General features: G+C 42.1%; 1 protein-coding gene across 1 annotated transcript; it reads right to left on the bottom strand.

The window, feature by feature from the left end:
- Window positions 1-3,562: 3,562 nt before the first annotated feature.
- C2HXorf38 (chromosome 2 CXorf38 homolog) lies at window positions 3,563-10,066 on the bottom strand. The gene is made up of 6 exons (XM_075196411.1): window positions 9,648-10,066; window positions 8,287-8,421; window positions 6,579-6,701; window positions 5,219-5,368; window positions 3,972-4,187; window positions 3,563-3,884 (listed from the first exon to the last, which is right to left on the bottom strand). Exons 1-6 carry the CDS (start codon window positions 9,852-9,854, stop codon window positions 3,753-3,755), a joined length of 963 nt encoding a protein of 320 aa, XP_075052512.1. The 5' UTR covers window positions 9,855-10,066; the 3' UTR covers window positions 3,563-3,752.
- Between the last annotated feature and the right edge of the window lie 5,691 nt (window positions 10,067-15,757).

Below are 15,757 nucleotides of genomic sequence, written 5' to 3'. Positions count from 1 at the left end.
CAAACTAGCAAAAATCCCCCCCCCCCCCCCAAAAATAACAGCATTATCATTTTTAAGTACAGATTTATTCTGAAAACCTCTGTGTAGAATCCTGCATTTTGCAGATTTGGAGAGGTGGATTGGTGCCAAAGCAAGAACCAAAAAGTATTTCTTGGTGGTGGTTAGAAAAAAAAATACACATCCATTTGCTTTTAGTTCCTTTCTTGTAAATTCAAATGGAAAACAAAAATACTTTTTTTAGTCCATTTTGGATAGATTGCTTATACCTCCTTACATGGCAAAAACAAACAAACAGTATTTTATGAGAATTCAAACTGTTTTAAAAAAAAAACAAGGTATAATTTGTGTTGGTACTTCATAAACAGATTACTGAAATTGATGTTGGATGTGTCCATCAGTAATGAATACACATCTGCTCAAAGATATGAAAAGATTTCATAAGGTCCCATAGGAAGAGATTTGAGAAACACTGCTCTAAAACACCAACATCTTGTAACAGGGTTTAGAATAAGAAAATATCCTTTTAGCTAGTACTCCCAAACCAAATGTCCTTACAAAGTCTTCCCCAGTCCCCACTTTCTGCCCAACAGATGCTGGTAGCAAACTGCTTCAATTTTTAGGTAGTAACCATTGATGTCAATCTCTGGGGCTTGAGAAAGATATTGTGATGTAGTCTTCCCATAACTTCATTGAACTGCTAGCTCACATTGACTCCTATGCTATGTGTGTGTAATCTGACAAAGCGAACATGAGGGCCATCTTTTGTACATGCAGCCGATTCCATTTTCCACTAGTTCCATTTTTTGATGATTTCCATTATGCCCAGATAGAACGTGGCTCCTTCCTCCATTGGGATGACACAAAAAAATATTTACCAAGGGACATTTTATTTCTTTATGTTTACCAAATACTGTTTCACTCAGGAATACTGCTACCAAATGCTTAGAAACTCTGCTGTATTCTAATAGTCAATTCTGAACCTCTTCACTGAGTGGATACAGGGCCGGATTAACCATAGGGCTAACTGGGCTACAGCCCAGGGGCCTCTGGCATCCAGGGGGCCCTTGAAAGTGCTCAGCAGCAGTATTGAGATCGGTCGTGGGCGGGTGCGCCCCCGGCGCGATCAGTGCTGCTGAGCACTTTCCCTGCAGTCCTTCCCTGGCGCGCTGTAGTCTCCTTACTGAGGAGATCTCGTGAGTCTCACTCTCACGAGATCTCCTCAGTAAAGAGACTACAGCACGCAGGGGAAGGAGGAGAAGGAGGTAAATGCCGGGGGGGCGGGGCTCGGATCACGGGGGAAAGGGCGCGGCTCGGATCACGGGGGGGGCCCTCACGGGGGAATGGAGGCCCCCTTAGCCCAGGGGCCTCCATTCCCTTAATCCGGCCCTGAGTGGATACTTGCAGATTTACATGTGTTTGAGTGGAGTGTGCATCCCCAGAATCAGCAGTTTCAGATCGGTAAAATAGAAAAGTGTTTTTGGTGCCCTTGCACTTTATTATACCAGCAATCCACTGAATGCTCGATTGATCAGACACATTGCACACGAACCAATGCACAAATCACATTGACTATTTACAGTCCTTAAAGGACACACAAGTAGACAGAGTGCTTGCACTGGTGAATTCCTGCCCATAAGTCCTACATGGTATGACAGTTGTCTGGATGTTCCAGAGACATTCAGAACAGTGAGTGTCCCTCTGCTTTGTACTACAAGCAGATTTGATGTTGAAGGAGAATAGGGCATATTAATATTTTATTTATAATCGTTTATGTGTTATTCACACCTGACTGAATGTGTAGACCCGGCCCTAAGAACCAAAGACAGACACCAGGAACAGTTGCTCAGCAACAATATGTCTGGTATGAGCTGATAAGAACCTGTATAGTATGAGAGACAGCCAAGAACCTCGGAGAGAGGTCCTGGCCTCCCTGCAGCAATCTGGGGTGCAGGTCTATACATATGAATGAAATAGGACAGATTTGAGGGAGAAACTACCTCAGAACCTGACTGTATGACTACAACATCTGATTGAGTGAATCCAGAGACATCCTGCTTGGATCAGAGTAGGCGCGGGCTGGCATGTTTCAGCCCGGGGGGGGCGCACAGGCGGCTGCATCACATGACACGCGATGCGGCCGCGTCCAATGACGCGGCCGCATCGCGTGTCATGTGATGCGGCCGCCTGTGCCGCATCACTACACTCGTGTCATGAGATGCGGCCGGCGAAGGTGTACGACTTATCCATGAACCACAGACAGTGAAAGGGGTTACATTTATATAGCTCCAATCATTATACACAGCACTTTACAGAAAAGAGTTGTCAGTCACACCAGGCCCTGTACCATTGGAACAATATAAACTCCCTCACACACAGTAGGACTGATTCATTAAGGAAAGTAAGGCAAAAACTAGTAAGGTTTCTCATGGACAAAACCATGTTGCGATGCAAGGGGTGCACATTAGCAGGGGCGGGCTGGCCCAGGGGGCAGGGGGGCAGCGGCCCCCCGGGCCGCTCGGTCAGACCGCTATTAGGGCCGGGGGGTAGGCCGGCCGGCCGTCCCCCGGGTGCAATATAGAAAATTTTCACCGGCGGCCACATCTGATTACATCAGATGCGGCCGCGTCAGCACACAGGCGGCCGCATCACATGACAGGGGATGCGGCCGCGTCATCAATGACGCGGCCGCATCCCGTTTTATGCGATGCGGCCGTCTGTGTGCCCCCCGGCCATCACTCTCCCAGCCCGCGCCTGCACATTAGTTTATTATTTTGCACAGAAGTTAAATACTGGCTGCTTATTCATGTAGAACACAAATATTTGATAGCTTTATTTTTACACTAAAATTTAAAGTAGATCTAGGACATGTCCATGGGCAGGCTGGGCTGGGGAACATCTGCCCCCAGGGCCGGTCTCATAGTGGGCTATCTTGGGCTGGGTCACTGGGCCAATTGCATTTTTTTCTATTAAAATGTTTGTAATAGGCTGCTGAGCTGAGTCTTGCCCACCCAGGTTAAAATTTGCCAGCCCTCCCCTGGACATGCCCTTCCCTAACTATAAATTTGTCCCCACATTTTAAATTTAGCTTCCCCTCCAATGCAACATGGTTTTGTCAAGGTGCAAAGTTACTACTTTTTTTTTTCTTTACTTCCTTAATGAATCACGCCAAGTATGTTCTTGCACTGTAGGAGGAAACCCATGGAGAACATACAAACTCCACACAGATAGGGCCCTTGTTGGAATCAAACTTATGACTCCAAAGAGGCAGCAATGGTGTTCACTGTAAATAAGAAATACAAAGCATATTGAAAGTAGTGCTTCTACTGTGTGGTTTAATTAGTCAATTAAAATCCAATTATGCTAAGGATCATGTGTAAGAAGCCTAGTTGGCCAATATTGTGTCTACCATTGAGTAAGAGACCGCAGTTCCTTTAAAGGGTTGTTGCGGAGGAAGTCAGTTTATGGAGGCAAAGGTGCCAATGAACTGAAATCAAAGACTATTCCAGCCTTTCTGCAAGTGGACATCACACAAGTTTTCCCAACATATTTTAAACAGTGGATGTTTGTAACACATGCAATTTATAAATGTTAAGTGTTCTTTGTATACAATACATTTTAACCTCCTGTGAATCACTGTGAATGTACAACAATTTCACAACAGTACGTAGCCTCACCAATAAAGATAATAAAATATAAGACACGAGAACTCAACTTGTTCTCCTCTTCATGGATACTAAACAAAAAGAAAGGCATTAACTTTCTACATTGAGTGTGACATTGTCCTTCTGCAAGAGGTCTAGCCTCTCTAAGTCTTCTTGAAAAACAGACTGGAGATCTTCATACTCTGATAAGAAGTCCTTCACTTTGCTGATATTATCCTGGTCCTAAGGGAGAATACAGAAATTGTGTTTTGTAGCAGTCACTTTCCTCATTATTCTTGTTTTAATGCAGTGCTCTCCTTTTTGACTCACCTCTTTAGACAATGTGCCTTGTTCCTCTATCTGTAGATACAGTTCTTGAAGCAGCTGCTGTATGAGTTGTATTTCAACTTCACAGAGGGATAAGTTGGGAGTGTCCACGACCGATCCCTTCATCTTCACAACTATTGAGGGATCATATGCTGGTTTCACATGTCCATCAACTTCATATAAACCTACATCTTCAACACTCCAATCTGACAATAATACCTGAAATGTTCATTGTAGAAACAGACAGTTGACAAATACACAAAAAACATGACTGTAATAAGTAGTATGCAGTTAGCTGGTGCAGCTCAGAGCCATGATTAGAAATGCTGGCGCCAGGGGCAATTATTATTAGCCTTTATTTATAGAGTGCCACAAAATTTCAGCAGCGCCGTACAAAAAACAGAGAATGAAATGTGAAGTCCCCAAACCCTCAGTTGTAACCAAATTAATTTAAAATATCCATTCCCTGTGCCCCCTCGCACAGTCCTAAATACGGTCCTGGTGCAGCTACTGGGATTGCTGACTATAAAGTGTGTAGATTATTTCCCATTGATAGTGGAGGGTCCAGAGGCTAGGATTGGTACTTTAGACAGTGTCCTAAAGCGGGTAGAATAGATAGTCTATTTCACAACTGACTTGTGATTTTCTTTTTTAAGTAATCCTGCAGTTTTATGACCCTTGCAAATGATCATCCAGAAGGAAGTCAGTAATCAATGTGGGTGAATGTTAGGAATGTGTCATCAGACTCTATGGCAGGCATATTCAGCAACAATACATCTTCATATGTACCATAGAAATTACTACATCCCAAGGCTTAAAAAGTGGGTCTGGTTGGAGTTTTCTTCATGAAGTCTGTTGGATGAGTTGGGACACCAGATTTTGATATCGAGCAGTAGTGTTATTTTGTTTTTGCTTTTTTTACTAGGGCCCCATATGATCAATGAAAAAAAAAAAGACTGTTCCCAAAGGAATTTATAGAATATATAACAATTAGGGGTCCCTTTAAAACAATTACAAAAAAAGGTGTAGGGAGTCATGTACCAGTTTGAGAATGTAAAACCAATACTATAAATGAATAAAAAAATAACGTGAAAAAATCTCAACCAATGACCAGATTATGCTTGAGGTGCTGGGGGATAGCAGCGCCCCTGTTGTGATGTCAGTGTTTCCATTACTTAAGAACATTCTGCTCAAAACCCCAATATGTATGGATGTGCAAAATTCATATACAGAATAAAACAGACTATTACCTCTTGCATTTTATACCCTTCTTGTTCTAGGCCAGGTACGTGTGTAAACTCAGAAATTAATTCATGCATCTTCTGTCCAAAGTCTGCCAGCCAGGAAGAAGAAACCTTCATATCAGAGTTGTGCATCAGGTCATTTCTACACTTAATAACCTGAGACATTGAAAGTGAAATGGTCATACAAAACAATACATTCTCTAGATGCAAAAATAAGGTAATGCCCTATAATCAAAGATATTAAAATAAAATGTCAAGGTAATATTTTTAAAATTGTTTAATGAAATTGCTGTAAGCATACATTGGTAAACTGTCTTTACAAGGGATTGGTACAGCAGCAAGGTTTCATATCATATCTCCTCTATTCACTCAGATAGACTTATACCGCTTTCATACTACCGCCCCGGGTTTATGAACCCGGGATATTGCTGGGGCGGCAGAGGCTCTTACCTTTCAAATTCCCGGGTAGACCCTGTTCATATTGAACACAGGTCTACTCAGGTCTCCCTGGCAACATCACAAGAGGAGCTCAGATTGGCGCCTTTTGTGATGTTTTTTTTTTTTTTTGACAAACCCGGGTCTCACCAATCATAGTGTGGGCAACCCGGGTCGGACCCGGGCATTACCCCACCACCCCACTAATTCCCGGGTCAGCCGGGCTGCAGTATGAAAGGGGTATTAGTCAGATTATCTAGGGTAAACACAGCACTATCAGCTAGTTAGGCTGGGTAGACACTATACATCATTTTTCTCGATGTGACATCCTTGATTTTACCAACAATTAAAAAATTTAAAAAAAGTACTGATCAGCATGCCGATTCATGTGTACACTAAACACATTTTACATGATTTACCTTCAGATCTGTCACAACCATCAGCTGAAAGGATCATGACTCTGCACACTTCATAGAGATATTTGAACTCGTCATGAATGCACACACACTGCAGAATTGGAACAACATTGTTCCATTGTTGAACGAGATTTTTAGTTCAGTTTAAAAATCAAATGAAACAATACGATGTGCTTTGGAACGGTATTCGTTCATTGTTGTAATGTACACACTAATGTGATATCAGGCTGAACAGTAGGTTATTGTGTGATTGTCCCGATAATCAACTGAACACCCTGTAGTGTGTACCCAGCCTTACCTTGGGTTGGTAGCACAATGAAGAGTAGTAAGTCCTAAAATAATAGAGTGAAAATTAAGTCTTTTGTGCAAACTTGTATATGAGGTCAGGGAAAGTTGGGGGTCAGGAGGTGGGGTGAGAATCCCGTCTCTGCCTAACATGGATTGTGCTGACGGAAACAAGGATCTAACTATCCCTCATGGGAGAAACGGCCCTGCTACCAATTATTTTAAGTTACCTCTCTAATTCTTGATATGTTTGATACTTTGAAGCGATCACATGTATTTATCAGATTGAGAAACGCCGCGGCATCACATTGCTGGGGTCCTTTGGATTGCGCATGTCCACGTGGCAAATAAACCTATAACAAAAGTAACATTTATACAACAATGATCACACAATAATAGCGATTGCATTGATTATACATACACAAAAGCTGTGAAGGTGTTGGTCTTTTGTATTACAGTTAACAAGCAGTGTTCTATCCATTCCCTGGTTCTAGTGACAATGATCCTCACATTATCCCATACTTAGCCAGACTCCCGGGAGAGCAGGCCATTCTCCCACAGCCTGCTCACTTCCTAGTGAAATGGGTAGGATGAGAGCCACCATGACCAAAATGGTGCAATCAACTGCACCCACCCCTTCTGTCCTCACACTTCACCTCTCCTCTGGGATCTCCCGGAAGGGAGGTGTAAAAGGTTGGCAAGTATGCATTAACCACAGTAATGCAGGAAAATGCAGGAAGCTAGACAGTGCCACTTATTTATATAGTTATATATCAGTAATTTAAAGCAGCTTATTCTTTAGGCTATGTGGAATGGAAGTAATGATAATGCACTGTACAGACCACATGGATCTATGCAATTCATATATCATTAGCTGAGACAGTAGAATTTTTGAGTGTCCCAAATCTATGAATGCTGGATGTTGGTTATAGTACCCGTGTGTCACTTGGTAAAAAATAATAAATAACAGAAACCAAAGCCTGACCCCCCCCCTTACCCCCCACAGAAAAAAAGAATGTTAACTAAATGTCTACAGCAAAGGTTTGGATAAGTATCTCAAAAGAAAACAAGTTTATTGATCTGTTAGTGGACTATGGCTTTATGCGGTCACTGGGCCTTGTTTAAGAAGCGAATAACAGCACAGTGAAATATCCTCTTTTGTGGAGCCTTGCACCTCGATTTCCACCAAGGTACATGGGTTTGAGGAGCAAGCTGACAGTGTTTGAGGAGGAGCAGAAGTTTGCACTGGGCAATAGAAGTAGTTGGGTGCAGTAAAGTCGTTCCTCACTATATATAGAGGATGCGCACTGCAGTACAGAGTTATCTGATGCAACGCACAAATAGAATTTCAGTTTCAGAAGCTAGATTATTACATTAGATAAAGGGGGGTACTAAGCAAAAGGACTTAAATTTTACATGAGCTCTGAGCAGGAGGAGATCAAGGGGTATATTTACTAAATTGCGGGTTTGAAAAAGTGGAGATGTTGCAAACAATCACATTCTAGCTATCATTTATTTAGTACATTCTACAAAATGACAGCTAGAATCAGATTGGTTGCTATGAGCAACATCTCCCAGGGTTTTAACCTATAATTTTAATGTGATGAATTTTACACCTTCCAGGTGCACTTCAGTGCAGAAATGCCTTCCTTCTCAATCCATCCTCTACAATTCCAGACTGATTTTTATCTTCCACCACTTAAGTTTTGCAGTTTGTTAACAAACACATGTATACAGGGCCGTCTTTCCGACTGGGCACGATGGGCAGGTGCCCAGGGGCCCAGCAGACAAGGGGGCCTGAGGCAGGACTCCTGTAAAAAAAACCAAACCAAAACAAAAAAAAACATTACCTTTTGCGGTCAAAAGGTAAGGTTCACTGCTTTGCCCGGGGACCCATAATGTTAAGATGGCCCTGCATGTATAGTCTACATACATTACCTTTGCCACCTCCCAGTAATGTGTAGGCCACAAGGACGGATCACAGTTCCCCCAGTGTATTTCTCCATTTCTGTTGTTATGATGAGCTAGAATGTTTTCTTTCCATTCTGCACATATAGGACAATTAGGCTGAAACTTACAAGCAAAACCAAAATAATACATTGGTTAAATTGTTGACATGGATAAAAATAACAGTACATTTCGAACATGAGATGACAATAGTTATGCAAGTGTAGTCCACCATGTGACAATATATTATTTTTGCTCATGTTTGTGACTGCAGGTACATTTTGGGATTTAAAATAGGTATATATAGTTAATTACAGGTTTTGTGACTTGATGGGCTTAATTCCCATCCAGTCACAAAAACTAGAGCAGGAGGATCTGCTGCAGCACCTCTTGGCTAATTCATCTTGATTACTTAATTTGGATCGGGACTGCTGGGTAGTGGGCAAAGTGCCGTGGAGGATGATGGGAGCGCTGTCAGCTCCACAGTCTATTCTACTTGGACAACATAAATGGCAAAATGCAAGTATTTCCCACTTTTCATCTTCTCCCCCCTTATGACTATGGACACTTAAGGTAACAGTATACAATAGATCCTTATGGGACACTATAGGGGCATATTTAATTAGCCGCGAGGTGTCTCCAGAACATCCGCGATACACCTGGCGGCGGAGATTTGACCTCAATGGGGTGCGAGGGAAAATGGGTGGATATTTCTACAGTAATTGCCAGCAACTGAATCTCCCCCTCATGAGTCATAAATTAACACCATGGACAGTATAGACAATAGGTAAATATAATTCTGCCTTCCAAACTTTCCATTGTGTAAAAGTCATCTTAACCTATTGATTACATTTACATAGAGACGTGTCACAAATAAAACATATTTGAGATAAGGCTTTGAAAAATACAACTATTTTGTCTATTCACATAAGTCTTCTTCAGTCAGTCAAGTCTATTCTAGAAAATTGGAGTGTGCTGATCATTGCCTAAAATAGCTGAGAACAATTCTTCCCCAAGTTACATAGAAATCTTGTCAAACAGGATATTTTACTTATTTTTTTTTATGTTAGAAGGCAGTCATGATATATGTGCAGTTAATCGCTAGACTTTATACAGCGTCAGATTTGTCCCAGTTCTGTAGTAAACGCAGGACAGTGCACTTCACATGACTACACACACGCTCTTGATGCTGCAATCAGGTCATCTACTGTCGATGCTTCTGTAATTGCGTGGCTTGGTGTTGCATATATTAAAGTGACACGACACCTTCTGAAGTACATGGAAAATTATATATATATATCCCAATCTATGGTTCTATGGAATTATGCCTCTGTAGTGGTCTACACACTTACCTGCTTCCCTTTAGCTCTACACTGACATCTTTTTCTTTGTCTTGGTGTCGCTGTCATTTTGCTGGCTAGCTGTCTATGAAAGCTCTGCATCTCCGAGTTAATGAATCCCTGCATGCGGCTCTGCAGCATAGTGAGGCACTGCCCAGCTTTTATCCAGTTCTTGTACTCCCTGCTGTTCAACCTCCTCATAAAACCGGCCAGCGCCATGGTCACTATAATTTACACTGGAATATAGCTGCAGCATAACAGATATACAAATAGCACGAGAGTGATTCCGGGGCAAAGCTGAGCTAACTCCACCCAAGGTTTTAGACTATCTGACATGCAATATATGTATGTATGTCTCACGTTACCAGGCTGAGACTTCTCAGCCTGGTAACTGTTACCTCTACATGATCTCATTAAAAATCACCTCTAGATAATGAACTAAATGTAGTTCCTGCGGAGACAAGTCCTGCAGATAATGAAAGTGTTTCCTGTTGTGTAGCAAGTACATATAAAACTTATGTATGTGTGACAGATGCAAAAATTATATGACTAATTCTGTAGAATAGACTACACAACAGGGTGGGTCGCTATTGTTTTGTAGATGCTCGGGGGTCTATGCATCAAGCTAATTTCCACTTAAAATATATGGCTGTTTCTGTATCTTTTAAGAATATTTGCTATGTATTAACTATCTAATGTAGATTTCACAGGAAACCTCCTCCGTTTAGGCTAATATTGAGCAGCATCGCAGTCCCCATAGATTAATATGGGGACTGCGATGTTCTGCAATGCATCAAGCTTTGCTAAGCTACGCATTGCAGACAGATAATGCCATCCTGAGATGGCGTTACCTGTCATTTCTTATGGAATTGTGCTGAAGGCTCTCTGGCTTCGCAGAATCTGATACATGGTTAGTGCTGTGCGCATACTTCTTCCCGTCACGCTGGCGGTAAGCAGGAAAATGGGATCACTGTGCTGTGGCTCCCAGAGTAGTCTTGGGATGATGCATCCTTGCGGTACCTAAATATGCATCACTACAATGTGCAGCGATGCATATTTAGTTGAACCGCATCAAATTGATGCATAGACCCTTTAGTATAGTGCAACTGTTGAAACTTAAAAATACATATGTTCTTTCTGTTGGAGTAACTAAAGGTAAATCTATAAAAAAAAATATTATTTCCATAACCTCCTACTTCCGCACACCAGTTTATGCTGCTGCTCAACCTGACCCCAAGGTATAGGACTTGTTTCTAACAATTGTCCACACGCCATGCAACATGGTGGAGTCACTTTCAGACATGTGGAAATTGGACCAGACAGACCAACATGCCCAATTTATAACCATTTGATTTTGATCAAATTACTAGCCCCATCATCTGCAGGACTTGTCTCCGCAAGAACTACATTTGGTTCATTATCTAGAGGTGATTTTTAATGAGATCATGTAGAGGTAACAACACGATCAAAGCCAGAATTATAGTCAGGGACTCTGCACCTTCCAAATAAAAACAACATATCTGCCCATTTTCTGACTAGTATAAAAAACAAATACAGAAGTGGAAGTTGCTCAATCAATTTATAGGCTCATAGCAGGTGCTTGAAAGGGTGGGGTTATCCTAAAAGGAACAAACACACAAATAATTCTCCCAGCACACTGCTATAGCCAGCAAAAGACCTGCCTTTTCTACTGTAGATAAAAATGCAAAAGTCTTTTTTGCACACAACAGACAAAAAAAAACCCCATAAAGTATTTGCTTACTGGAGAACTATAAGGCATTGCCCTAAATACACACTGTCTGTGAATTATTCCAACATTACTACACACCAGAAACCGGAATCTTTATTTCTGCTTATAGTTATAAAGAATGAAACAGACATTGGATTAATGACCCTGCATCTTTGCATATACACTGATCAGCCACAGCATTAAAACCACCTGCCTAATATTGTGCCGCTCCTCGTAGTGCTGCCACGACAGCTCTCACCCTTCGAGGCATGGACTCCACAAGACCTCTGAAGGTGTCCAGTGGTATCTGGCACCCAGACATTAGCAGCAGATCCTTCAAATTCTGTAAGTTGCGGGGTGGGGCCTCCATGGCTCTGACTTTTTGCAGCACATCCCACAGATGCTCCATCAGATTGAGATATGGGGAATTTGGAGGCCAAGTTAACACCTGGAACTTGTTGACATGTTCCTCAAACCATTCCTGAACAGTTTTTGCAGGGTGGCACATTATCCTGCTGAAAGAGGCCACTATCATCAGGAATTATCGATGTCATAAAGGGGTGTACTTGGTCTGCAACAATATTTAGGTAGGTGATACGTGTCAAACTAACATTCATATGAATGCCAGGACCCAAGGTTTCCCAGCAGAACACAGCCCAGAGCATCAAACTGCCTTCTCAGAGTTGCCTTCTAACCATAGTGCATCCTGGTGCCATCTCTTCCCCAGGTAAATGATGCACACGCACCTGCCACCTCCACATGATGCAAAAGAAAACATGATTCACCACCAGACTAGGCACCTTCCATTGTTCCATGGTCCAGTCCTGGTGCAGTAGACAGGGGTCAGCATGGGCACTCTGACCAGTCTGCAGCTACGCAGCCCCAAATGCAGCATGCTGCGATGACTGTGCTCTGACACCTTTCTATCATAGCCAGCATTAACTTTATCAGCAATTTGTTCTATAGTAGTTCTTCTGTGGGATTGGACCAGACAGGCTAGCCTTTGCTCCCCATGCGCATCATTGAGCCTTGGGTGCTCGTGACCTTGCCACCGGTTTACTGATTGTCCTTCCTTGGACAACTTTTGGTAGGTAGTAACCACTGCATAACAGGAACACCCCACAAGACTTGCTAGTTCGGAGATGCTCTGACCCAGTCTAACCATCACAATTTGGCCCTTGTCAAAGTAGATCCTTACACATTTATTCTGCTTCTAATACAGCAACTTCAAGAACTGAATGTTCATTTGCTGCCTAATATATTCCAGCCCTTGACAGATGCCATTGTAACGGGATAATCAAGGTTATTCACTTCACTTGTCAGTGGTTTTAATGTTGTGGCTGGCAAGGGTTTTACAGATTTGTTTAGGGGTTTCTCTCAGTCGGTAACCTAACGTTACTCACCACTGCTACTGATGCTGCTTGGTCACCAGGCAAACACTCAGGTGCCCATGGTACCCAGTTGTCGCTGCCAACACCAGGCTCTTTCACCGGCATCTTTAACTGCTTGCTTCTGGGTGGTGTTTAGCTGCTGTAGCATCGCTTTGCTGGTTACTCTAGCTGGATCCTCCTGACCCCTTACCTTGGATCAGGACAGCGGAATAGCAAACAGAGCTTTCATTCAGGACACTGAGGTCTACACAGCACAACCAGGGGATAGATGAAAGTGCGAGCTCTTATCTGTAGGTCACAGTGTAGAATAGGATCTTTAGAAATAGTGATGTTTATTTGTGCAGAAATAGCTCTTTACAGAGCTGTTAGTCAAACCAACACCCCAACACCTTAAGGTAGATGTAACAAACCTTACATGAAGTTTTTTTGCCATTTATGTATACAGTTCTAAACACACATGTTGGCAGCGGGTAATCTACCTCCGTCCTCCTAATTCTTGGTAGATTCAGTTATCTTGCATGTGAATAAAATGTTTTCCCCACTGTCCATTCCCTGCCAGGGTCACAGGAAGCTCAGACCACCACGTCCACCCTGGCCAATTTAATCGTTAAATCTGCTACTCAAAATAGCTTCCAGGACTTCTCAACCAAGGTCTAGTGCCATCTCTAAGTAAAAATTGTCACCAAGAGCCGAACCAGCAGACCTCAGGCTATAGTGTGGGCCTTATGCTTTCCAAGCTACAGAAAGTCCAGTGTTCAGCTTGCCTACTAGAAAATCAGGCCCCTCCTACATGTGAACCCTGCCTGGAGATACTAAGATGTCACCTGGTTCCACAACTCTGTGCTCACACAAAATGCTGCTGGGACTCCTGAGACCGCTGCGATGATCCCTCAAACTGGGCCAGCCAGCCCGGAATGGGTACCAAAGAAGCAGGAGCAACTCGGCAGACTTCATCATCCACAGTAGTTTTAATATTTTAACTTTCTTTAAAACAGTCAAAATGCACTTGCACATTATTATATACAAGGCACCTTGGCCCTGCAAAACAGTACAATGGGCACACTACAGAAGACCTAGCTTGCAGGGTGTATGTGTAAGGGGAACCGGTCACAAGGAGATTTGGGATAAAGAGGGGAATTGCCAGGTCATGGAGCGGACGTGGTTTACTGTCTGGAAATTCCATTTGGATTTTTTTAAAATATTGACAAGCATAACATGCAAAGAATGGGTCTTTTTATCTGTACTCTAAATATTTGGAATACAAAATTGCATGTTGCTAATTAGCTCTTTCATTGTGTGCACACATTAGAAACTGTAATTTCATTCAGTGCCTCACAGGCTCTACAGTCACAGACATTCAATCAGAATCTATGTGCCTTGTATGTGTGACATGCAGTGGTGCACCATGCCACAAGGTCAGTAGTAGCTCTGGTGTCCATAGTGCACGATTTGTAAAGTCAGTGAAGTCAACTCTGTGCATGAGCAGCCAGCTACAGGGGCCTCCACTTGTCACAGAAACCACTGGAGACACCTGCCCTCAGCTCTAATCGCTCCACAATCACCCTCTTTGTTGGTTTGCTGTCAGTGGCAAAAAACGAGCTGTATTGGGGTGAAAAAGACAGTTGTGGGAGACCCTGACTATGCCTGCAAGCCAAGTCAGGCAATGCTTTATTACAACCAGCAAGATGGTAACAAAGAATGAAAGGGAGTAAACTACAGGGTACCTGTAAATGACTGTATAGAATTAATGCATGTACACATTTTCATGTATCTACCCATAAATAATTCAGAGCAGGTTTTAATCCTGTAGATGTGTCACATGGACTCTATTGCTTTTCCAGCTACAAAAGAACTAGCATTGTTAATACACAATCACTCCTGGTACACTCCTCCACGCTCCTTTAACACATAGTAACATTTCTCCTGCCCTTCAACCTATCACTATAGAAGTAAAAGAGCATTATGATCACTAGAGGTCTCTAGTTGGAAAAGTGCTAATGTTTAAAGTGACATTGCGACACTATCATTTGGTGGCCCAAACCCAAAATAAAGCACAAGGTGCCCGGAATAATTTTAGGGCATCATCATCTGTTTGATGTTTGAAGAGACACATTCCTACTTAGAAAAATTAGAGTGAAGCAGGCGCTTTCTTAACACATCACATTATTCCCTTTCATTTTTGCATAGATGCACACAGGCCACTAAAAGAGCTGCTTGCTGATATTTCCACCTGACAAAACGTATTTCCCATGGGTTATATACCTGCCAATTAGATAACAGCTATAGCCAGATTTATGATTTATTTTAAGTATAAGTCTTCACAAACATCTCATCAGTCAGTGGATAACAGTACCCATTGTTTAAAAACAAAACATAAAAAAGCCTAGCTCTCCAGGGTTGATGATTACCGCACTCTATTCAGAAAAAAGGAGCCGACAAATGAGCAACAGCATGCACAAGCTGGGCATTGCGTGATCGTCGAGATTGTTTGAGTGCTGGACTTTAACTTTGAAAATTCAGCTTTGTCTGTAATTATACTTTAAGGACCATACATCTACTACATTGGGTATCTCTGCCATACAAATACTGACCAGACATACCACAGCTACCCTGCAAAATTTGTCAAATGTGTGTTAAAATTATACTGGTTGTAAACAGCTTGATAGGGCATTTGGCATTTTAAGAAATTTGTGCTATTCACATTCAGAACAGCTGAGAAGACAACACTATTGTTTAGATCAGTGGTTTCCAAAATTTTGCAGTTTGCAACACCTTTAGAGTCTCCATAATTTTTTCAAGGCATCCCTCCAAAATAATTACAGAGCAGTCCCATTTTATAAATAGCTAGGTGAAAAAAAACGTAATAAGTATTTAGGTCAGGACAGAAATACTTATTTAGTTGTATGCAAGAATACACATAAATCCAAGGAAAAATAATATTTTTAGATATTTTTTTTCAAATATATTTCTGTCAAAGAATAATTTACAGCTAACTCACTCTG

This window comes from Mixophyes fleayi, chromosome 2, assembly GCF_038048845.1.
Source record: "Mixophyes fleayi isolate aMixFle1 chromosome 2, aMixFle1.hap1, whole genome shotgun sequence".
In the NCBI taxonomy this organism is placed as follows: domain Eukaryota; kingdom Metazoa; phylum Chordata; class Amphibia; order Anura; family Limnodynastidae; genus Mixophyes; species Mixophyes fleayi.
Note: the sequence above shows the minus strand (reverse complement) of the source record. Positions and strands in the feature narration are given on the sequence as shown.

Bases quoted from the DNA above. Each gene is read 5' to 3' on its own strand.
- C2HXorf38 (XM_075196411.1), bottom strand. From the start codon at position 9,854: ATGGCGCTGGCCGGTTTTATGAGGAGGTTGAACAGCAGGGAGTACAAG. The intron at 8,422-9,647 runs GTAAGTGTGTAG...TTTGCTTGTAAG, and splicing joins GTAGAGCTAAAGGGAAGCAG to TTTCAGCCTAATTGTCCTAT. The intron at 4,188-5,218 runs GTAATAGTCTGT...TGAACATTTCAG, and splicing joins AAGGGTATAAAATGCAAGAG to GTATTATTGTCAGATTGGAG.